This window comes from Ranitomeya imitator, chromosome 9, assembly GCF_032444005.1.
Source record: "Ranitomeya imitator isolate aRanImi1 chromosome 9, aRanImi1.pri, whole genome shotgun sequence".
Classification (NCBI taxonomy): domain Eukaryota; kingdom Metazoa; phylum Chordata; class Amphibia; order Anura; family Dendrobatidae; genus Ranitomeya; species Ranitomeya imitator.
Genome location: NC_091290.1, coordinates 23,191,619 through 23,218,263, shown reverse-complemented (window position 1 = coordinate 23,218,263; position 26,645 = coordinate 23,191,619). Strand labels below are relative to the sequence as shown.

At 44.1% G+C, this 26,645-nt stretch overlaps 1 protein-coding gene across 1 annotated transcript in view; it reads left to right on the top strand.

The window, feature by feature from the left end:
- Positions 1–25,838, top strand: part of PRMT3 (protein arginine methyltransferase 3) — a 95,181-nt gene extending 69,343 nt beyond the window's left edge. Inside the window, exons 14-16 of the mRNA XM_069740250.1 lie at positions 15,531–15,581; positions 15,746–15,833; positions 25,670–25,838. Coding sequence (XP_069596351.1) covers positions 15,531–15,581; positions 15,746–15,833; positions 25,670–25,779 — 249 coding nt within the window. The 3' untranslated portion in view covers positions 25,780–25,838. The remainder of the gene's footprint in view (positions 1–15,530; positions 15,582–15,745; positions 15,834–25,669) is intronic.
- Positions 25,839–26,645: the final 807 nt, after the last annotated feature.

Here is a 26,645-nt window from a genome sequence, read left to right as displayed (position 1 = left end):
ATAACTCTGTGTAGCGGTGCTGATATATAGCAGGTGTCTGTATATAACATGTATCTGTGCCTGTATGTAATAACTCTGTGTAGCGGCGCTGATATATAGCAGGTGTCTGTATATAACATGTATCTGTGCCTATATGTAATAACTCTGTGTAGCGGTGCTGATATATAGCAGGTGTCTGTATATAACATGTATCTGTGCCTGTATGTAATAACTCTGTGTAGCGGTGCTGATATATAGCAGGTGTCTGTATATAACATGTATCTGTGCCTGTATGTAATAACTCTGTGTAGCGGTGCTGATATATAGCAGGTGTCTGTATATAACATGTATCTGTGCCTATATGTAATAACTCTGTGTAGCGGTGCTGATATATAGCAGGTGTCTGTATATAACATGTATCTGTGCCTGTATGTAATAACTCTGTGTAGCGGTGCTGATATATAGCAGGTGTCTGTATATAACATGTATCTGTGCCTGTATGTAATAACTCTGTGTAGCGGTGCTGATATATAGCAGGTGTCTGTATATAACATGTATCTGTGCCTATATGTAATAACTCTGTGTAGCGGTGCTGATATATAGCAGGTGTCTGTATATAACATGTATCTGTGCCTGTATGTAATAACTCTGTGTAGCGGTGCTGATATATAGCAGGTGTCTGTATATAACATGTATCTGTGCCTGTATGTAATAACTCTGTGTAGCGGTGCTGATATATAGCAGGTGTCTGTATATAACATGTATCGGTGCTGATATATAGCAGGTGTCTGTATATAACATGTATCGGTGCTGGTATATAATAACCCCATGTATCAGTGCTGATATATAGCAGGTGTGTGTATATAACATGTATCGGTGCTGGTATATAATAACCCTGTGTATCGGTGCTGATATATAGCATGTGTCTGTATATAACATGTATCGGTGCTGGTATATAATAACCCCTTGTATCGGTGCTGATATATAGCAGGTGTCTGTATATAACATGTATCGGTGCTGGTATATAATAACTCCGTGTAGCGGTGCTGATATATAGCAGGTCTCTGTATATAACATGTATCGGTGCTGGTATATAATAACTCCGTGTAGCGGTGCTGATATATAGCAGGTGTCTGTATATAACATGTATCGGTGCTGGTGTATAATAACCCCTTGTATCGGTGCTGATATATAGCAGGTGTCTGTATATAGCATTTATCGGTGCTGGTATATAATAACCCCGTGTAGCGGTGCTGATATATAGCAGGTGTCTGTATATAGCATTTATCGGTGCTGGTATATAATAACCCCTTGTATCGGTGCTGATATATAGCAGGTGTCTGTGTATAACATGTATCTGTGCTGGTATATAATAACCCCTTGTATCGGTGCTGATATATAGCAGGGGTCTGTATATAGCATTTATCGGTGCTGGTGTATAATAACCCCATGTATCGGTGCTGATATATAGCAGGTCTCTGTATATAACATGTATTGGTGCTGGTATATAATAACCCCTTGTATCGGTGCTGATATATAGCAGGTGTCTGTATATAGCATTTATCGGTGCTGGTATATAATAACCCCGTGTAGCGGTGCTGATATATAGCAGGTGTCTGTATATAGCATTTATCGGTGCTGGTATATAATAACCCCGTGTAGCGGTGCTGATATATAGCAGGTGTCTGTATATAGCATTTATCGGTGCTGGTATATAATAACCCCTTGTATCGGTGCTGATATATAGCAGGTGTCTGTGTATAACATGTATCTGTGCTGGTATATAATAACCCCTTGTATCGGTGCTGATATATAGCAGGGGTCTGTATATAGCATTTATCGGTGCTGGTGTATAATAACCCCATGTATCGGTGCTGATATATAGCAGGTCTCTGTATATAACATGTATTGGTGCTGGTGTATAATAACCCCGTGTATCGGTGCTGATATATAGCAGGTCTCTGTATATAGCATTTATCGGTGCTGGTATATAATAACCCCGTGTAGCGGTGCTGATATATAGCAGGTGTCTGTATATAACATGTATCGGTGCTGGTGTATAATAACCCCATGTATCGGTGCTGATATATAGCAGGTCTCTGTATATAACATGTATTGGTGCTGGTGTATAATAACCCCGTGTATCGGTGGTGATATATAGCAGGTCTCTGTATATAACATGTATCGGTGCTGGTGTATAATAACCCGGTGTATCGGTGCTGATATATAGCAGGTGTCTGTATATAGCATTTATCGGTGCTGGTATATAATAACCCCGTGTAGCGGTGCTGATATATAGCAGGTGTCTGTATATAGCATTTATCGGTGCTGGTATATAATAACCCCTTGTATCGGTGCTGATATATAGCAGGTGTCTGTGTATAACATGTATCTGTGCTGGTATATAATAACCCCTTGTATCGGTGCTGATATATAGCAGGGGTCTGTATATAGCATTTATCGGTGCTGGTGTATAATAACCCCATGTATCGGTGCTGATATATAGCAGGTCTCTGTATATAACATGTATTGGTGCTGGTGTATAATAACCCCGTGTATCGGTGCTGATATATAGCAGGTCTCTGTATATAGCATTTATCGGTGCTGGTATATAATAACCCCGTGTATCGGTGCTGATATATAGCAGGTGTCTGTATATAACATGTATCGGTGCTGGTGTATAATAACCCCATGTATCGGTGCTGATATATAGCAGGTCTCTGTATATAACATGTATTGGTGCTGGTGTATAATAACCCCGTGTATCGGTGCTGATATATAGCAGGTCTCTGTATATAACATGTATCGGTGCTGGTGTATAATAACCCGGTGTATCGGTGCTGATATATAGCAGGTCTCTGTATATAACATGTATCGGTGCTGGTATATAATAACCTAGTGTATCGGTGCTGATATATAGCAGGTCTCTGTGTATAACATGTATCTGTGCCTGTATATAATAACCCCGTGTAGCGGTGCTGGTATATAGCAGGTGTCTGTATATAATGCATCGCTGCCGGTTCCTCCTTCTTCACGTGTCTGATGAGCTCCGGTGAGGACACCGCTGGTTGTCTACATACAGAAACATTAGTTCTCCTGATTAATGGAACCCTCCTGCGTAAAGTAAATTGCTCCGGAGTTCCGGGCGGCTCGGGATTACATTTCCTCCATTTCTTCCTAGAGAATTTCCAACTAATCTGCAGCCATATAGAGGTGTGACCCATGTGGACAAATTAAAGGTACAGTACATGGACAGTGGCTACCCGCCTCGGGCGCTCCTCTGCTGTGAAGGTGTCGGAAGTTCGGCTCCGCCATTTCTTAGCTCTGTGTTCAGTAAAGTATGGTGATGATTAATGTATTAACTATTCGAGGTTCACCCTACTTTCCCAGACTCTGATCTTCATATACCGGTGACGTACAGTGGAGTCCAATGCACGAGAGTCCAATGTGATTATAGCAGTCCGGTAAAACGTAGTGACGTCGATCACTGCAGATGTGACAGTGGCCATATCGGATGGCTCCCAGGCTGCCCAGAGATTATCTAAGAAGCTCCAATTGATTTGGGCAACTAAAATTTCCGTGAATATCTTCTCCCTCCGTCATCTGCGCCCAGAACGGGCCACCGTATTGTGAGCGCTGCGTCCTGTACCGTCCAGCCCATAAATCTGTGCCCCCCACACTGTAGCGGTGATCCTCCGTCAGGTCTGCGGCCTCGCCTCTGTATTCCAGGCGCGTCCTCGCACTTCATCCCGTCCTCCATCATCCCTGCTGTTCTCATTACCCACAGAGCTCATTCTCGCAGGAAAATGGCTTTCTTGTTTCTGTCAATGGAATTATACAGAGCGCACCGCGCACAGCTTGGGCATGAAATGTGCCAATCGTGCCGCACTTTCTGAGGGTCTTTAGTCGCATTGACCTGGTTTTCACCCTGTAAATTGAATCCACTAAACTAACCGGCCCTAAAATTGCTTCTTTTCACGGAAATGACAAGTTTTCTATTGAAATAAAATACGTCAGGGCTGAATGTGATTAAAAAGTCCAACTCCAAGATTTGTCTTCATTACAAGAGAACCGATTGTTACAGACGGAGATCCGATTGTTCGGAAACATGATGGAAACATGAAATCCTTCCCTCATGCAAGAAATCGACTTAAGTGTAACACTTTGTAAATGTATGACTTATACAGTGTATTCTTATACACTATACAATATATATATATTTATATATATATATGTATGTGTGTGTATATATATATATATATATATATATATATATATATATATATATATATATATATATATATATCTATACTGTCGGTATACATTACATTACTGATCCTGAGTTACATCCTGCATTATACTCCAGAGCCGCACTCACTATTCTGCTGGTGCAGTCACTGTGTATATACATTACATTACTGTTCCTGAGTTACATCCTGTATTATATCCCAGAGCTGCACTCACTATTCTGCTGATGCAGTCACTGTGTATATACATTACATTACTGATCCTGAGTTACATCCTGTATTATATATACTCCAGAGCTGCACTCACTATTCTGCTGGTGCAGTCACCGTGTACATACATTACATTACTAATCCTGTATTGATCCTGAGTTACATCCTGTATTATACTCCAGAGTTGCACTCACTATTCTGCTGGTGCAGTCACTGTGTACATACATTACATTACTGATCCTGAGTTACATCCTGTATTATACTCCAGAGCTGCGCTCACTATTCTGCTGGTGCAGTCACTGTGTACATACATTACATTACTGATCCTGAGTTACATCCTGTATTATACTCCAGAGCTGCGCTCACTATTCTGCTGGTGCAGTCACTGTGTACATACATTACATTACTGATCCTGAGTTACATCCTGTATTATACTCAAGAGCTCGACTCACTATTCTGCTGGTGCAGTCACTGTGTACATACATTACTGATCCTGAGTTACATCCTGTATTATTCTCCAGACCTGCACTCACTATTCTGCTGGTGCGTGCAGTCACTGTGTACATACATTACATTACTGATCCTGAGTTACATCCTGTATTATACCCCAGAGCTGCACTCACTATTCTGCTGGTGCAGTCACTGTGTACATACATTACATTACTGATCCTGAGTTACATCCTGTATTATACTCCAGAGCTGCACTCACTATTCTGCTGGTGCAGTCACTGTGTACATACATTACATTACTGATCCTGAGTTACATCCTGTATTATACTCCAGAGCTGCACTCACTATTCTGCTGGTGCAGTCACTGTGTACATACATTTCTTGCCTTCTCCTACGTGGCTTATGATTAGTGTGGATGATACCTCACAGCAGGAAGCCATGATTGGGCATCGCTATGTAGGGGTCGTCCCGCAGAACCCTTCAGGACCCCATTTATTACCACCACTGATTGTATTGTGCAGGTCTTTGCGGTGAAGTGTTGGGGGAATAATGCCGGTGATATGAGATCACCTGGTCCAGGTTGACAATCAGAAATCTTTTTGAGTCCATCATGAGCATGGCTGACATAAATCACTCTCGGATGAGAGTCCCCGCTGTGCCAGAAAATCCCATCAGCTTTCCTGCAGAACATGTGAGGATTGATGGCCGGACCTCGGGTCTTCAGCTTCCCTGAGAATCCCATCTTTCTAGGCTCCTCACGAGTGATAACGCTCTATCGCGCTTTGGTCCCGCTGTTCCTTTCCCACTGAGCTGACAATCATTGATTTCTTTTACTGGTTACAGCGGTGATCATTCAGTGCAGGACCCCCGCACCCGAGTGCAGACCCCGGCCCCCTCACCCTGTCACGTCTATAATATTCGTTTCCCTTCACATCATGTTATGTGCTTATATCTATATATTGATTTGAGCCATTGCACTTAATTATTCGTCGTGATGACTTGTTCTGCAGGTTGGATTTCACAATATTTGTGATTTCTTATTTTCTGATACATTGTATTATGTATCACTCTCTGGAGACCGTTTCTAAAGCAGAACTCTGTATAAATCTCATTTTACACCTTTCTCCGTGTAACATTGAACAACATCAAAGACACTTTATATTTCCCTGATGTTCTATTACATCACGTCTTCTAATCCAGGAAAATCTGCCTTGAGTTGTCTATTAATGACACCATTTTTTGGGTACATAAAACGTCTGTAAAAAAATGTATTAGTTTTTTAGTGGTGAGGATGGGAAAAAAAAAACAGCAATTCTGCAATTTTATTTTTTTTAATTGATATTTTGTGACTGTAACATGACAAGTATGGATAAGACTTTATTCTGTGGTTTTGTATGTTTTTGGCCTGTTTTTGTGGGATCAGCTGTTCTTTTCATTGTAACTCTTTTGGATATATTTGGGGTTTTATCACTTTTCGTTTACATTATTTGAGGGTGGCTGAACGAAAACAGAAATGTTGGCTTTTTTTTATTTATTTATTTTTTTAACGTTTTTCCGGATTGGTTGTATTATGTGATATTTTTGTAGATTGGGTCATTATAAACAAGTTGATACTATTAGAGCATTTTATTAATTAACAGTTATTTTACATAAAAAAGCAACTTATGAACGGGAAAAAGTTTTTGGTGTGTTAATTTATTTTTTTCAATTTTCTAAAACTTTCTTCACGTTTTATTTTATACCCACAATGGGACTATAGAACATGGTTGACTCATATTGGTTATTATAATATTTTTTTTTACTTTACTCAGTTTTATAGCACCATTATTTCCCCAGCACTATACCAACCTCATCACTGGAATATTTGACAGGTACCTGTGTATTCCTGCCTCTGGACCTAATAGGAGGACCAAGATGGTAGCTTTGGTTGGGGCCATTGTTGGGCCACTGGTTTCCCTAATAATGCATCACCACCCAGTGACCATCTCCCATTTTTGGCAATGAGTAAGCAGATTCCACAGTCGCTATTGACTTAGACAACTGAGGATTAAAACTGTGAGGATTGAAGTTCCCACTAATCCACGTGTTTATGTGTTGAAATGTAGCTCCTACCGGTGATCTTGTGGCTACAGCAGCAGAACTTGTGAGATCAGCATGACATAGATATTTGTTATGGGGCTGGCATGAATGCCTGGTCATTGCAGATGTCATTGTCATAGAGCCCACTGACATAGTATTAGCTGTATCTGCATCACCAAAAGGAAGGGGCAGACCCATCTGGACTTCCGTCACCAACAGGGAGAGGCAGCGCCATCTGGACCTGCGTCACCAACAGTGAGAGGCAGCACCATCTGGACCTGCATCACCAACAGGGAGTGGCCGCACCATCTGGACCTGCGTCACCAACAGGGAGTGGCCGCACCATCTGGACCTGCGTCACCAACAGGGAGGCAGCACCATCTGGACCTGCGTCACCAACAGGGAAAGGCAGCGCCATCTGGACCTGCGTCACCAACAGGGAGAGGCAGCACCATCTGGACCTGCGTCACCAACAGGGAGAGGCAGCGTCATCTGGACCGACGTCACCAACAGGGAGAGGCAGCGCTATCTGGACCGACGTCACCAACAGGGAGAAGCAGCGCTATCTGGACCGATGTCACCAACAGGAAGATGCAGCGCTATCTAGACCGGCATCACCAACAGGGAGAGGCGGCGCTCTCTGGACCGGCGTCACCAACAGGGAGAGACGGCGCTATCTGGACCGGCGTCACCAACAGGGAGAGGCAGCACCATCTGGACCTGCATCACCAACAGGGAGAGACTGCACTATCTGGACCGACATCACCAACAGGGAGAGACTGCGCTATCTGGACCAGCGTCACCAACAGGGAGAGGCAGCACCATCTGGACCTGCTTCACCAACAGGGAGAGACTGCGCTATCTGGGCCGACCTCACCAACAGGGAGAGGCAGCACCATCTGGACCTGCTTCACCAACAGGGAGAGACCGCTATCTGGGCCGACATCACCAACAGGGAGAGGCAGCGCTATCTGAACCGACGTCACCAACAGGGAGAGGCAGCGCCATCTGGACCGGCGTCACCAACAGGGAGAGGCAGCGCTCTCTGGACTGGCATCACCAACAGGGAGAGGCAGCACCATCTGGACCGACGTCACCAACAGGGAGAGACGGCGCTATCTGGACCGGCGTCACCAATGGAGAGGCTGCACCATCTGGACCTGCGTCACCAACAGGGAGAGACGGCGCTATCTGGGCCTGCGTCACCAACAGGGAGATGCAGCGCTATCTGGACCGACGTCACCAACAGGGAGAGGCAGCGCTATCTGGACCGACGTCACCAACAGGGAGAAGCAGCGCTATCTGGACAGACGTCACCAAAAGGGAGAGGCAGCGTCATCTGGACCGACGTCACCAACAGGGAGAGGCAGCGCTATCTGGACAGACGTCACCAACAGGGAGAGACTGCGCTATCTGGACCTGCTTCACCAACAGGGAGAGACTGCGCAATCTGGGCCAACATCACCAACAGGGAGAGACGGGGCTATCTGGACTGGCATCACCAACAGGGAGAGGCAGCACCATCTGGACCTGCATCACCAACGGAGAGACTGCACTATCTGGACCGACATCACCAACAGGGAGAGACTGCGCTATCTGGACCAGCGTCACCAACAGGGAGAGGCAGCACCATCTGGACCTGCTTCACCAACAGGGAGAGACTACGCTATCTGGGCCGACATCACCAACAGGGAGAGGCAGCACCATCTGGACCTGCTTCACCAACAGGGAGAGACTGCGCTATCTGGGCCGACATCACCAACAGGGAGAGGCAGCGCCATCTGGACCGGCGTCACCAACAGGGAGAGGCAGCGCTCTCTGGACTGGCATCACCAACAGGGAGAGGCAGCGCTCTCTGGACCGGCGTCACCAACAGGGAGAGACTGCGCTATCTGGACCGGCGTCACCAACAGGGAGAGGCAGCACCATCTGGACCTGCGTCACCAACAGGGAGAGGCAGCACCTTCTGGACCTGCGTCACCAATAGGGAGAGGCAGCATCATCTGGACCGACGTCACCAACAGGGAGAGGCAGCGCTCTCTGGACCGGCGTCACCAACAGGGAGAGACGGCGCTATCTGGACCGGCGTCACCAATGGAGAGGCTGCACCATCTGGACCTGCGTCACCAACAGGGAGAGACGGCGCTATCTGGGCCGACATCACCAACAGGAAGAGGCAGCGCTATCTGGACCTGCGTCACCAACAGGGAGAAGCAGCGCTATCTGGACCGACGTCACCAAAAGGGAGAGGCAGCGTCATCTGGACCGACGTCACCAACAGGGAGAGGCAGCGCTATCTGGACCGACGTCACCAACAGGGAGAAGCAGCGCTATCTGGACCGATGTCACCAAAAGGGAGAGGCAGCACCATCTGGACCTGCGTCACCAACAGGGAGAGGCAGCGCTCTCTGGACTGGCGTCACCAACAGGGAGAGGCAGCGCTATCTGGACCGACGTCACCAACAGGGAGAGACTGCGCTATCTGGACCGGCGTCACCAACAGAGAGAGGCAGCGCTATCTGGACCGACGTCACCAACAGGGAGAGACTGCGCTATCTGGGCCGACATCACCAACAGGGAGAGGCAGTGCCATCTGGACTGGCGTCACCAACAGGGAGAGGCAGCGCTCTCTGGACTGGCATCACCAACAGGGAGAGGCAGCGCTCTCTGGACTGGCGTCACCAACAGGGAGAGGCAGTGCTATCTGGACCGTCGTCACCAACAGGGAGAGGCAGTACATTTGTACCTTCATCACCAATAGGAAGTGATGGGGAGGCAGTAAAGTGTGCACCTACTTCTTTTGTAGGGGAAAAAACAAGGAGGTAGCGCTATATATACCGCACTTACATAATTGACAGTACACGGAGAGTCGGGATATAGTTACATCTAATACTACATCCGGGTAAGGGAGAGACAGAGGCACAGTACTTTCTGCACCCACACGTGAATAGGATTAATATGTACATTTATTATATGGCTGGATAAAGGTGAAACTGACTCCCTCCATATTTTACATGTAGAACAATGGATGCATGCATTGTACAAGGAGACAGTATTATTTGTGTCCACATTGTTTACATGGAGAGGCAGTAATACCTGACCCTTTGTAATTTGGTGGGAGAGACAGGGAGGCAGTACTATCTGTGCATGCATCATGATGCACGGTCATCCTCAGCAAGGTGACTCCCACCCTGCCCTCTTACATGAGCGGTGGCTGTGCAGGGGTTCCCAGCTGGATGCACAGATTGCGGGACAATAAGTGAGGCCGATTATTGGCTCCATCCTTCAATTTGCCAGATCCTAGGGTCCTTTTAAAAGTGACAGTCCAGAAGTTTTGAGTGCGAGGTCTAGGAGCTGAGACTTTAATCACTAAAAGGAAAAGAGCGATTCTGAGGATTTAGTGGTGGATTATCCTCCGGCCTCGTGCGTCCCGCTGCAGGGTGTGGGACCGATGCTCCTTCATGCCTGGCTAAACCCCATCACAAGAACATTATCCTCCTGCTTTGTGTTCCCAACTGGTCCATTGTATCTTCAGTGATACGCACGAGGCCGGCACTATCACAATGATAAATGACCCCCTCCGGATAAAAACCGCCATGACAACATTTAATTTCCTTTCTTCTTATTGAATAGATCATTTTCCTGTTGTGTATTTTTCCTTTTCTATGAACGGCTTGTAAAGTTTGTGTTCACGGTCACCAAGAAAGAGGCAGAACAGTCGTCGTTATTATCAAGGCTGCATGTCTACTGGAATTTTATTCAATCAAGGTCAACAGGCGATATCACAATAATTCTTGTTTATGGTTCAATTGGAAGAACATTGCATCCTTGTTTTAGAAAAAAGACGACTGAGGGGCGATCTAATAACCATGTATAAGTATATAAGGGGACAATACAAATATCTCGCTGAGGATCTGTTTATACCAAGGAAGGTGACGGGCACAAGGGGGCATTCTTTGCGTCTGGAGGAGAGAAGGTTTTTCCACCAACATAGAAGAGGATTCTTTACTGTTAGGGCGGTGAGAATCTGGAATTGCTTGCCTGAGGAGGTGGTGATGGCGAACTCAGTCGAGGGGTTCAAGAGAGGCCTGGATGTCTTCCTGGAGCAGAACAATATTGTATCATACAATTATTAGGTTCTGTAGAAGGACGTAGATCTGGGGATTTATTATGATGGAATATAGGCTGAACTGGATGGACAAATGTCTTTTTTCGGCCTTACTAACTATGTTACTATGTTTTGTGTAACCGCAGCAGCAGTATCTTATTTTTACCTATATATATATATATATATATATATATATATATATATATATATATATATATATATATATATATATATATATATATATATTTATTTATTTATTTGTACATAGGAACAGTATTATAGTGCTTATATTCTTATGTAAAGGAGCAGTAATATAGTAGTTATATTCTTATATGGAGGGGCAGTATTATAATATTTATAATACTGCCGCTCTGTACAAGAACATAACTGCTATAATACTGCCCTATGTACAGGAATATAACTACTATAATACTGCTCTTATGTACAAGAATATAACTACAATAATACTGCCCCTATGTACAGGAATATAACTACTATAATACTGCTCTGATGTACAAGAATATAACTACTATAATACTGACCCCTATATACAAGAATATAACTATTATAATAGTGCTCTTATGTACAAGAATATAACTACTATTATACTGCCCTATGTACAAGAATATAACTACTATTATACTGCCCTATGTACAAGAATATAACTACTATAATACTGCTCCTATGTGCTAGAATATAACTACTATAATACTGCTCTTATGTACAAGAATATAACTACTATAATACTGACCCCTATATACAAGAATATAACTACTATAATACTGCTCCTATGTACAAGAATATAGCTACTATAATACTGCCCCTTAAGTACAAGAATATAACTACTATAATACTGCTCCTATGTACAAGAATATAACTACTATTATACTGCCCTATGTACAGGAATATAACTACTATAATACTGCTCTTATGTACAAGAATATAACTACTATAATACTGACCCCTGTATACAAGAATATAACTACTATAATACTGCCCCTATGTACAAGAATATAACTACTATAATACTGCCCCTATGTACAGGAATATAACTACTATAATACTGCCCCTATGTACAAGAATATAACTACTATAATACTGCCCCCTGTGTACAAGAATATAACTACTATAATACTGCCCCTATGTACAAGAATATAACTACTATAATACTGCCCCTATGTACAGGAATATAACTACTATAATACTGCCCCTATGTACAAGAATATAACTACTGTAATACTGCCCCCTGTGTACAAGAATATAACTACTATAATACTGCCCCCTGTGTACAAGAATATAACTACTATAATACTGCTCCTATGTACAAGAGTATAACTACTATAATACTGCTTCTATGTACAAGAATATAACTACTATAATACGGCCCCTATGTACAGGAACATAACTACTATAATACTGCCTGTCGCTATGCTTGTATGGAAATGACCATCTCATATTTCAGCTTTTGTTTTTTTTTCCCCCATTTATTTTTTTTGTTTTGTCTCCTGAGGATTTTCCATCTCATGTAAATTTTCTCCTAGAGAAATAAATAAAACCTGTGAAGTCCATTTCTATGACAATCGATGTTGATGGACCTTGATTGTGTTTTATGCTGGTAGGAAACCGCTCTTGTGGCTGACTGAAAATCAATCCAGCAAGTCAACCATAGCTGAGCCAAGCATAATCTATTACTGGTTTTGGGAGAACATCCTGACGTAAAGCAAATAGCTAATTTCTTTGCAATGGGAATCCATAGGGGGTTGGGCAATCGGTGGCCTTTGTGACACCGTCCTGAACTTTCTGGCTTTCTTTAGAACCCTTTATAAAGTCATTCTGCAGAGATCTTGGTGTATGTAGATGGACTCTCACTTTTGAACATATTTTTAGTTTTACTGGCTTTTTTTCCGGAACAATGGTTCTTGGTGGGTTTTTTCTTTTGTGTCCTGACTAATTTTTGATGTGCATCCATCTTTACAATTCTTGTTGGTTCTATTTTTTTCAGAGAAAGAAAAAAAAATTATCGTAGCTTCTATTTCTTCGTAAAATGCAAACGTTGATGTGCTGTTTATTTTATTATTTTTTTATTTATATTTTTTATTTTTTCACAAGTTAATGACTTGCATTCTCGAAATTGATCTGGAACACGGAACAAATAGTCATGTCAACTTTTTTTTCTTTCTTTTTTTTAACAATCTGCAAAAAAGAATGAAAAAAAGCCACATTTTTGGCAATGGGTCTGTGATGTATCCGTAAAATAGCGGATAGCGAATGTACCAAAGAAAAACTAATGCGTAAAAACATCCTTAAAGGAATATATCCTAAATACACTTGTGTCTTCAAAAGCCTTTAGTAACCTCCATTACTGAGTTAGTGATCTTCCAGAAGTTGTCTGTCAACTTTTCCAAAAAAAGGGAATATAAGTCATTTACGTAGAATTTGGAACAACCACAAGAAAAGGACGACTCTTTGCTCTCAATATTTTCTGGTGATTTACCCAAAATTACGGTAAAATTGTACTTAGAATTGAGAGTCCTCAGTGGTTGATACCTTTTAATGGCTAACTGAAAAGATGGTAAGAAATTGCAGCTTTAGAGACTACACAGGTCTCTTCATCAGGCAAAGACTAATAGAAATTATCCACTGAGTAACACGGTACCAAGATATATATCTTTCCTGTATCAAAATGGAGGATACCAGAATGTACCGCATCTTTATGGAACGAATTCCTATTAGTCTTTGCCTGATCAAGAGACCTGTGTAGTCTCGAAAGCTTCCAATTTGTTATCTTTTCAGTTAGCCATTAAAAGGTATCATTAACCACTGAGGACTCTCAATTCTAAATGTTTTTCTATCCACTGACTAACACGGTACCAAGATTATATATCTTTCCTGTAGTAAAATTGTAGCAATTTTGCAATTCTGGAAAATCAGAGCAGCAAAAATATCCCAAAAATGTTACAATTACCCGGAACGTTACGAATGGGGTGTACGCATGAGAGTTGCAGCCAAAAATAAAAATAAATCGACAAAAAGCGAGCGCTGTAAATGCCCCCATAAATCCGGTCCCTGCTGCAGATTGCAGATTTTTATTTATTTTTTTTTGACTCATCTGGATTTTTTTTTTTTTTTGTGGATACGTAGGATTTTGTGGAGTAAAAGTAATTAGTTCCATCCGAGCGGCTTTAACGAGTCAATGATTTTACAAGTGGCAGGACGCTGGTAATGGAGGAGCAGGTTAGGCAGTAATGCGCCGAGGGATGAGTCGCGCGGTTTCTTCCCCGCACCGCGTTGGATCACGTCCTCTCTGTCATTTTGGTTGTAAATGGCCTTTTGATGCAATACTCTGAGACAATGCGCTCCGACTGTAGCGCCATTAAATTCCCTGCGCCCGCCCAGAACACAGAAGCCTTTACAAACCGCAGTAATTACTTGGCAGAGGGAGCGACGCTTTTGGGATTTGCAGAGTCAGTTTCTTTTTTTTTTTTTTGCTCTCTAGCAGGTTCTTGTTTCACCTGCACAGCACTGATCACGGTGTACGTACTGGCGAACAAAGAGCTCGCGCCACGTGTACAAATAGCACTAGAATTTTTATATAGGGGGTCTTGCTTTGCAGCCTTTCCCTTGCTCATACTGAGCCTCCTGTTTCATTAATAGAATCCATAGTAATAAGCAAGAGGCTGAGGTCCATTCACATTTCATTTGAATGCAGCAGAATATTTTCCATGTAGATGATGAACGCCCCCAGAGACCCTTTTGGGGTCCAGTAAGAGCTTCTATACAGTCATCTACCAGAGACAAATATACATTGTTACTGCGGTATATATACGTTACTTTTCAGTTGTGATCAATGTGACCTAAATAGGGTGTGTAGATTGTGAGCTCCTGGAGACACCAAAGATAGGGGTGACTATGGTCTGCATACAGTAAAGTTACATATTATGGCTGATAAGTCCCATCTAGCCCACCTTAATACCCGCACAGCAGAATATGTTGGTGCTATATAAGCATATGACCAAGTAGTAAATATGGGGCGCAGCAGCAGAGGTGCAACATAGTGGAGGGTATGTGTTTTCAGAAAATGACCTACCTCTTAAATCTGATTTTTATGATTAATACATTTTTTAAAATATGATTTTTTTTTACATTATCTAGTTTTTCAGTTTGAAGATACTCTATTAGCACTCGAGCATGCTCAGATAACACCTTTTTTTCAGCACGCTCGCTCTTCACTACAGGGCACTCATCTATCTTGTTCCATTTATAACATTTTGGTCTTACATATTCTTTACTAGTCAATTTGGCACCAATATCCAGAACTGTACTGGTCAGACTGGTGAAAGGATCCATATACTATGATGTGTGTGAGGGGGGTGTCCTGATGAAGAATAGGCGCTTGTATTATTAGACGGGGTCCAGTTACCGTCAGCCACTGATTATCTCCTGTTTCCCTCTTCCAGGCCGTCGCAGGATATTTTGACATGTTCTTTGAGAAGGATTGTCATACACCAGTAAGTACATCAGACACCAGTGTAAATTAATTATAGCGTGGTTGTGCTGTGCCGCCGGCCCCGGGCTGTGTGCGGATGAGGGGCATTTTGTTGTTGTAAGCATTTCATGTAATAAAGTAATGTAGCATGATATTACAACTACTGCTCCCAATCTGCGTCATTAGGTGTCATTTTCCACCGGCCCCACATGTGCCAGGACCCACTGGAAGCAGACGGTGTTCCTCCTGGAGAAGCCGGTGGCGGTCAGTGCAGGTAAAGCGGCAGTGGGTCATGTCTTACCCCGTCATATCAAAACCTGCTCCTCATATCCACAATTACATTATAACCAATCATCACTAAAATAACTCTGTGGCAATTTTATCTTTTGCTAATATCACATCTACCCTTATACATTGTGCCCTCATACCCTTATACATTGTGCCCTCATACCCTTATACCCTTATACACTGTGCTCTCTTACCTCATACCCTTATACATTGTGCCCCCTTACTTCATACCCTTATACACTGTGCCCCCTTACCTCACACCCTTATACATTGTGCCCTCTTACCTCACGCCCTTATACATTGTGCCCTCTTACCTCACGCCCTTATACATTGTGCCCTCTTACCTCACGCCCTTATACATTGTGCCCTCTTACCTCACGCTCTTATACATTGTGCCCTCTTACCTCACGCCCTTATACATTGTGCCCTCTTACCTCACACCCTTATACATTGTGCCCTCTTACCTCACACCCTTATACATTGTGCCCTCATACCCTTATACATTGTGCCCTCATACCCTTATACCCTTATACACTGTGCTCTCTTACCTCATACCCTTATACATTGTGCCCTCTTACTTCATACCCTTATACACTGTGCCCTCTTACCTCACACCCTTATACACTGTGCCCTCTTACCTCATACCCTTATACATTGTGCTCTCATACCCTTATACATTGTGCCCTCTTACCTCACACCCTTATACATTGTGCCCTCTTACCTCACACCCTTATACATTGTGCCCTCTTACCTCACACCCTTATACATTGTGCCCTCTTACCTCACACCCTTATACATTGTGCCCTCTTACCTCACACCCTTATACATTGTGCCCTCTTACCTCACACCCTTATACATTGTGCCCTCTTACCTCACACCCTTATACACTGTGCCCTCTTACCTCACACCCTTATACACTGTGCCCTCTTACCTCACACCTTTATACACAGTGCCCTCTTACCTCACACCCTTATACACTGTGCCCTCTTACCTCACACCCTTATACATTGTGCCCTCTTACCTCATACCCTTATACACAGTGCCCTCTTACCTCATACCCTTATACACTGTGCCCTCTTACCTCATACCCTTATACACTGTGCCCTCTTACCTCACGCCCTTATACATTGTGCCCTCTTACCTCACGCCCTTATACATTGTGCCCTCTTACCTCACACCCTTATACATTGTGCCCGCTTACCTCATACCCTTATACACTGTGCCCTCTTACCTCACACCCTTATACATTGTGCCCTCTTACCTCACACCCTTATACATTGTGCCCTCTTACCTCACACCCTTATACATTGTGCCCTCTTACCTCATACCCTTATACATTGTGCTCTCATACCCTTATACATTGTGCCCTCTTACCTCATACCCTTATACATTGTGCCCTTATACATTGTGCCCTCTTACCTCATACCCTTATACACAGTGCCCTCTTACCTCATACCCTTATACACTGTGCCCTCTTACCTCATACCCTTATACATTGTGCCCTCTTACCTCATACCCTTATACATTGTGCCCTCTTACCTCATACCCTTATACATTGTGCCCTTATACATTGTGCCCTCTTACCTCACACCCTTATACACTGTGCCCTCTTACCTCATACCCTTATACACTGTGCCCTCTTACCCCATACCCTTATACATTGTGCCCTCTTACCTCATACCCTTATACATTGTGCCCTCTTACCTCATACCCTTATACATTGTGCCCTTATACATTGTGCCCTCTTACCTCATACCCTTATACATTGTGCCCTTATACATTGTGCCCTCTTACCTCACACCCTTATACACTGTGCCCTCTTACCTCATACCCTTATACACTGTGCCCTCTTACCTCATACCCTTATACACTGTGCCCTCTTACCTCATACCCTTATACATTGTGCCCTTATACATTGTGCCCTCTTACCTCACACCCTTATACACTGTGCCCTCTTACCTCATACCCTTATACATTGTGCCCCCTTACCTCATACCCTTATACATTGTACCCTTATACATTGTGCCCTCTTACCTCATACCCTTATACATTGTGCCCTTATACATTGTGCCCTCTTACCTCACACCCTTATACACTGTGCCCTCTTACCTCATACCCTTATACATTGTGCCCTCTTACCTCATACCCTTATACATTGTACCCTTATACATTGTGCCCTCTTACCTCATACCCTTATACATTGTGCCCTTATACATTGTGCCCTCTTACCTCACACCCTTATACACTGTGCCCTCTTACCTCATACCCTTATACACTGTGCCCTCTTACCTCATACCCTTATACACTGTGCCCTCTTACCTCATACCCTTATACACTGTGCCCTCTTACCTCATACCCTTATACACTGTGCCCTCTTACCTCATACCCTTATACACTGTGCCCTCTTACCTCACACCCTTATACACTGTGCCCTCTTACCTCACACCCTTACACACTGTGCCCTCTTACCTCACACCCTTACACACTGTGCCCTCTTACCTCACACCCTTACACACAGTGCCCTCTTACCTCATACCCTTATACACTGTGCCCTCTTACCCTTATACATTGTGCCCTCTTACCTCATACCCTTATACATTGTGACCCTCTCCTCCTCAATTCATACCATCATTGTACATTTTGACAGTCCTTCCTGTACCATCTCTGTTTCACTCTTCTGGTCTTTGACGCACATTTCCATTTTTTGGCTGCCTCTTTTACTCCCTTATTCTCTTCTCCTTCTCCTCCTCATCCTCTTGCGGCCTTCTCTTTAGTACCTCTCATCAATGCTGCTGTCAGGAGCATAAGCCAAGTTTGTCTCTTTTTATTAATTGGGCCGTCCCTCTCCAAGAAGCCTAAAATACTCTCACAATATATTAAGCGCCACGGAGGGGGCTCAGCATTAGATAAAGCACTGGTGTCGTGTCTGCCTGTCACCGTGAGCAAGGAGAGTGATATGTTCTGGAACTTTATAGACTATGCCGGGGGAAACATAATGTGTTCATTTCACATGCCGTCTCCGCATTGCAGTCCTAGCGATGCTCGGCACAGACTGTCCCTGCTCAATCCCTGATTTTACATTCTTTAGATGGTATCTGGTTAGAGAAAACCTGCCTTGAATACACTCTCCTCATCAATACATGAACCTCCTGCCAGCTCATATCTTCTCATTGCAATGTGTCACTCATTCACCCACAACATCTTAGCCTTACAAGACGTGTAATCCTACAGTACGCTCTGTCTGATACTTCATTCCTAGATGCCGATAGAAACGTTAAGGGACTTTGGTGGTACATCTAGGTAAAAATATGACCATCCTCTTCTATATAGCTATGTAAATTAATCTTGAAAAAAATAGGACATGGTTAATTAAAGGCCATACAACCTGAGGTTCCCCGATGCCGCTGCCTTGAGGTTCCCCGCGCCCTGAGGTTCCCCGCGCCTTGAGGTTCCCCGCGCCCTGAGGTTCCCCGCGCCCTGAGGTTCCCCGCGCCCTGAGGTTCCCCGCGCCCTGAGGTTCCCCGCGCCCTGAGGTTCCCCGCGCCCTGAGGTTCCCCCACGCCTTGAGGTTCCCCGCGCCTTGAAGTTCCCCGGCACCGCGCCTTGAGGTCCCCCAACCTTATTAATTTTTTTTCATTTGCAGTATTAGACTGAAAGGCCTGAAGCAGAACCTTAGACTTTGACTTTCACTGTCCATTAAAGACTTCCATCTTGCTCTTTACCATGTAACCAACCTGCAATCATTACAAGCTTGGCTGATTTTGCCCTGCTACGTCCCATCTTTTCTGCGGCCGTATAGCCCAATCTGCCCCAGTCAGACTCTACTTATTGACTCTAGTGACCTTAGCACAAGGTGGTGCCAAAAAGATTCAGATATAATGCATTATTACGGTGTGACCCCACTGATAATATTTCTGGGGCTTGTGTAATTTGTTTACTTGAAATGAGCCCAGACAAAATCAGTATGCAATAATGGCCTTGCGCTGACCAGGAGGAAGTATGAGGGAATTAACCTCTGATCAATGCTCGCCTTCGGATCCCGACAGGGTACAGCACTTATTTGTTGTAACGATGGACGCAGCTGTCGGAGAACGCACTCGTTCTTCAAAAATAGACGAGATTGCAGAAATGTTCCATTGGAGAGAAAATATTTGCATACTCGGTCCGATCACATCAGAACCGAAGACGATTAATCATGTATTACAGATCTGGTTTCTCTGGTATAAATCGTTTTTATTAATTATTCCATTTATCCTTTAGGATGGACACCAATGCAGCTATACCCTACTGGTGGGGGCTCTTCTCACCCTCCAGACGCTCTGATTTGCAGGGGGCTTTTCTCACCCCTCACACCTTGACTGCAGGGGGTGAGGGGGGGAAATGGTTGAGACGAGCCCCCTGCAGTCAGAGCATTGGGGGGCAATGCTCTGACTGCAGGGGGCTCGTCTCAACCAATTCCCCCCCCCCTCACCCGACGCTTCAGCTGCAGGGGGCTATTCTCACAAAAAAATCCTGCTGACGCTCTGACTGCAGGGGGCTCTTCTGGCCCATCCCCGACACTTTGCAGGGGGCTCCTCTCACCCCCTTCCCTGATGCTTTGAGTGCAGGGGTGCTTTTCTCACCCCCAGTGTTTTGACTGCAGGGTACTGTTCTTATTCACAATAGTCTGACATAACTGAGCATTACCCAGACTGCCCCTTAATACTCTGATGTCAGGGAACTGATCTCAGCCCCCCACTACACTGCCTGGAGACTGAGTGCTCTCATTTTTTTTTTTTTTTAACTTTAACAACTGAATGTGTTCTCACTCCCTGTACTCTGATTGCAGGGGGTGTTCTCTCACTCCCAATATTTTGACTACAGGAGAAACGGAAAAAATTATCAAACCTGCACTTCAACATCAATCCATTGTGGAGGTGGTTTTATTGTATGGGGTGAGTTTCCCCTCAATTCTCTGACCGGAAGGAGCTGTTTTTACTGCCAGTGCTCTGCCTGCAAGGTGCCATTCTCAACACCATTGCTCAATCTGCAGAGACTGGTTGCACTCCCAGTACTCGGACTGCAGAGAGGTTGTTCTCACGCTAATTACTCAGACTGCAGAGGTTGTTCTCACTCTGTATAGTTCCGTCTGCAGAGGCAATTCTCACTCCATATTCTTCCGACTACAGAGGTTGTTCTCACTCCCTATACTCCCGAATGCAGAGGTTGTTCTCACTCCGTATCCTCATGACTGCACAGGTTGTTTTCACTCCATATACTCACGACTGCAGAGGTTTTTCTCACTGCCTATGCTCGCCACTTCAGAGGTTGTTCTCACTGCCTTTACTCCCCACTTCAGAGGTTGTTCTCACTGCCTCTACTCCCCACTGCAGAGGTTGTTCTCACTGCCCATACTTCCCATTGCAGAGGTTGTTCTCACTGCCTATACTGCCACTGCAGAGGTTGTTTTCACTCTGTATACTCCCGACTGCAGAGGTTCTCGCTCTGTATACTCCCCACTGCAGAGTTTTTTGTCACTGCCTATGCTTCCCACTGCAGAGGTTGTTCTCACTGTCTTTACTCCCCACTGCAGAGGTTTTTCTCACTGCCTATACTCCCACTGCAGAGGCTGTTTTCACTGCTTATCCCCACTGCAGAGATTGGTCTCACTTTGTATTCGCCATCACTCCAGAGGTTGTTCTCACTGCCTATACTCCCTACTGCATGGGTTGTTGTTACTGCCTATACTCCCCCCCCACAGAGGTTTTTCTCACTGCCTATACTCCCGCTGCAGAGGTTGTTTTCACTCCATATACTCCCGACTGCAGAGGTTGTTCTCACTCCGTTTACTCTCCTCTGTAGAGGTTGTTCTCTCTCCTTATACTCCAGACTGCAGGGGCTATTCCCAATCTGTATTCTTCCAACTGCAGAGGTTGTTCTCACTCTGTATACTCACAACTGCACAGGTTGTTCTCACTGCCTATACTCCCCACTGCAGAGTTTGTTCTCACTCTGTATACTCCCCACTCCAGAGGGTGTTCTCACGCCGTATACTCCTCACTCCAGAGGTTGTTCTCACTGCCTATACTCCCCACCGCAGAGGTTGTTCTCACTGCCTATGCTCCCTACTGCATGGGTTGTTCTTACTGCCTATACTCCCCAATGCAGCTTTTTCTCACTGTCTATACTCCCCACTGCAGAGGTTGTTCTCACTGCTTATACTCCCCACTGCAGAGGTTGGTCTCACTCCGTATACTCCCCACTCTAGAGGTTTTTTTTCAATGCCTATACTCCCCACTGCAGAGGTTGTTCTCACTGTCTATACTCCCACTGCCGAGGTTGCTTTCACTCTGTATACTCTAGACTGCAGAGGTTGTTCTCACTCCGTATACTCCTGACTGAAGAGGTTTCTTTCACTCCGTATACTCATGACTGCAGAGGTTGGTTTCACTCCATATACTCCCTACTGTAGAGGTTGTTCTCACTGCTTATACTCCCCACTGTAAAGGTTGTTCTCACTCCATATACTCCGACTGCAGAGGTTATTCTCACTCTATACTTCCGACTGCAGAATTTCTTGCGCCATATACTCCTCATTGCAGAAGTTGTTCTCACTGTGTATACTCCCACTGCAGAGGTTGTTCTTACTCTGTATACTTCTGACTGCAGAGGTTGTTCTCCCTTGGTATACTCTCAAATGCAGAGATTGTTCTCAATCCATATATTCCCGACTGCAGAGGTTTTTTTCACTCAATATAATCACGACTGCAGAGGTTGTTTTCACTGCCTCTACTCCCCACTGTAGAGGTTGTTCACTGCCTATACTCACCACTGCATAGGTTGTTCTCACTGCGTTTACTTCCCACTGGTGAGGTTCTCCCTGCCTATACTCACCACTGCAGAGGTTGTTCTCACTGCCTATACTCCCCACTGTAGATGTTTTTCTCACTCTGTATACTCCCCACTCCAGAGTTTGTTCTCACTCCTTATACACCCGACTGCAGAAGTTGTTCTCACTCTGGATACTCCCCACTGCAGAGGTTGTTCTCATTCTGTATACTCCCTACTGCAGAGGTTGTTCTCACTGCCTATACTCCCCACTGAAGAAGTTGTTCTCTCTCAGTATTCTCCCACTGCAGAGGTTGTTTCTCACTCTCTATACTCCCCACTGCAGAGGTTATTCTCACTCCGTATACTCCCCACTGCAGAGGTTTTTCTCAATCCGTATACTCACCACTGCAGAGGTTGTTCTCCCTGTCTATACTCCCCACTGTAGAGGTTTTTCTCACTCCGTGTATTCCCCACTGCAGAGGTTTTTCTCACTCTGTATACTCCCTACTGCAGAGGTTGTTCTCACTCCGTATATTCCCCACTGCAGAAGTTTTTCTTACTCCGTATACTCCCCACTCCAGAGGTTTTCTCATTGTCTATACTTTCAACTGTAGAAGTTGTTCTCACTCCGTATACTCCGACTACCGGGGGATGTTTTGAGCTCAGTGCTTGGACCGCTGGGAGAAATAGTAAAAATGATGAAAGCAGCACTTCAAAACAATCCTGTGTCAAGGTGATTTTATTATATTTGCAGTGCAGCTTTCATTATATTTTCTTCTTTTTCGATATTCTGGACTTTGGAGCTTAACCCTGTGGAGGCTTTCACATACCCATATTGGACATCTTACAGTACTCTTTCCCTACTTTTTTCCTGTCGTAAGGAGTTCCTTTCACCCCACACACTCAAGCAGCAGAGGGCGTCTCGTCTCCTTGTTCTGAGCGTAGAAGATGACCTTCTAGTGATATCTGTCCTTGTGTTTTACATGTTCTATATTGTAGCTGCCTATAGTATGCTTCTAGTTTATAAAACCTGTTTTTCTTGCCCCTTTACCATTTTTGCAGTTTCCAATTTGACTTGAGGGGTGTATTTAGAAAATGACCATCGCTACTTAGATGCCAACCACAAGCAGTTATCAGTTATCTGTGGATTAATCCTGAGATGCATATGATGGCGAGGAAGGAGCATTAGAGATTGCTGATGAATCTGTCAATTCCTAAAATGACCATTCATTAAACTTTAATGGCCTAGAGAACAAGTTGATCAGAAATATAGACAAGATGATTGTACGGAGGGGGGGAGAGGGAGTCCCGCAAGGAGCATAAATTACAGTTAGCGACCTTCAGTGGTCCGCATGTAATAGGATTCATGGCCTCTCTATCCTGAGTCTCATTCAATCTCTGCTAAAGAGTAAAATCCCAAATATTCCAACTTTTTAGATAGAAGTAAAACTTTCCCTGTAACCCCCCCTCATTGATAAAACAATTACTCCTCAATGGTAACTTTGCCTTTCCATGCCCTCAGTGGTAAGTTTTCCTCCCACTCCCCGGTAGTATCACCCTTTAGATACATGTGGGGTACGACTTTGGATAAATAAAGGGGCAGTGTGGGGTAATAAAGGGATCAATTCCCTCCTAATCTGCAGGCAGCGCCCCTGAGCTGTGTCCTGGGAGTCCGGAGGGGGTTGATAAGGATGGGGTGAAGTGGATCTATTCCTCGGAGACGTTCTCTCCAGCGCCGGGGCCGTCCAGACGCTGAATACATCAGTCATTAGATATCTGCACGACACTGATTAATTGTGGCGATCAGCCCGCGTGTTACGAAGCACCCGGCTCAGCTCAGCAGCGAGGAGAATACTCCACAAAGCAGATGGAGGGTTTAGCTGCCTCTTACAGCCAGCAAATTATACATTGATTACCTCTCTCCGGTAAAGCGCTGCGACTTGACGACGGAGATTTAAAGGGAATTTATAATGGATGTTCTGGAATTTCTTGTAAAATTTCTAGTTCTTCACTGGGGTAAGAGGATCGATAAATGGAGATCCTACAACTTTATGGCTGCTGGAAAGTTATCAAAAGTAACATTTGATGCCTGATAGAGAACATTTTGCCAAATATTTGAAAATAACAAATTAAAGCTGTACTCTGTAATGCTATAGTGTGCAAAGATGGAATATATGAAATTGAAATTGCATTGCTTTAGTAAAACAGAAGTTAAAATGAATATACTTGGCGCATAAATTGGCAAATTCATGTATGCCCAACAGCCATGACAAGGCGACCTTATTTGCTGGGAATGTAACCTGATATGATACCGCTCCTGGGGATCCCTGCAAAGAAGGTCACCTTGTTGTGGCTGTTGGGCAAACATGAATTGGCCAATTTATGCGCTAAGTATCTTCATTTTAACTTTTTTTTTTTTCTAGAGAAGCAATGCAATTCCAATTTCATATATTCCATGTTTTCATACTATGGTGTTACAGAGTGAGCTTTAGTGTTAGTTACATAGAGAAGTGGCTCTCTTAGCTTGCACCTGTTCACCTGTATTTCTCTATGGAAGTGACGGTCAGTCTTTGATATACCTATCATACCTATCATACCTATATGAAAATGTCACATATGGCTTGATAAATTTGACTTAAAATCAGTGCTGAGGGAATGTGCTTGATTAAAGTGTTATCTGAGCATGCTGGAGTGCTAACCAAGTGTCTTCGGCGTGCTCGAATAATGTGATTGAGTCCCCGCGGCTGCACATCTACCGGCTGTTTGACAGCCACAACACATGCAGGGATTGCCTAACAAACAAGAAATCCGTGCATGTGTTGCTGCTGTTGAACAGCTGCGAGACTTGCAGCTGCAGGGACTCGATCATGCTATTTGAGCACTCCAAAGACACTCGGACAGCATCTGAGCATGCTCAGATAACACCTTATCCCAGCACATTCTCTCATCACTAGTGATAATTAAGTGATATGTGATATGCATGGATTTAAAGGTCCCTCCTTCTCTTTGCAGGTAAAACTCTGGATGGCAAGATAACGGTGCGTAAGAACAGGAAGGACCCCCGTTCCCTTATTATAACACTGTCTGTAAATGGAGTCACCCAGACCTACATGCTGCAATAAAGGCAGAAGTCACTGTGATGTACAGCACTTATTTTTCTATCTATTTGAATAAAGTCATTAAAAAAAAAGTTTCCTGAGGTTGTTGGGTACGGTCTGTCCAGGATGGATGGATGGACGAACGGATGGGCATTCAGTGTCTGACTGATCTATTGTGCAGACAGACGTGTCGTAGCCAGCACTAATATTACTAATGGTCAATCATTGACTGATTTCATAGTTTACAATATTGTTGTTTTTTGATTTTCCATTGAATACGGAGATCACAAATTGATGGCCTTGAAACAAGTCTGTGCAGCTTTGAGAGGGAGTATGTTGTATAGCAGATATTTAAAAATGTCTGTGGCCACTTTCGTCTACATAGCAAGCGTTCTAAAATGGTGGTCACCCAGACAGGAAGAGAAGTGGATGTTTAGCTTTTTTTTTTCATGAGATTGTATCTTTGTGATTCTGAAATGTAATGGTATGTCGAGGCTGTGTGCCGCCATATAGCAGTAGACTAAGGGAGGGAAGAAAAGAAGAGCTGTAAATAACTGGAAATGGTGATTTGTTGAATTTGCAGGATTAAGAGATCACATTTACTGAAATCAAAATAATTTTAAATCTAAAACATCCTAACAGTCCGAGTTACTTGCAATATATTACCCTTCTTTGATGTCACCTTCACAATTCTTGCATTCATTGAACTTGTGAGTTTTTGGAGAGTTTCTGCTTGTATTTCTTAGCAGGATGTTGAAATCGCCTCCCAGGGCTGTTCTGATGTGAACGGCCTCCCACCCTCAGATATTTTGCTTAAGGATACTCCAAAGGTTCTCAATAGGGTTGAGGTCAGGGGAAGATGGTGGCCGCATCATGAGTTTATCTCCTTT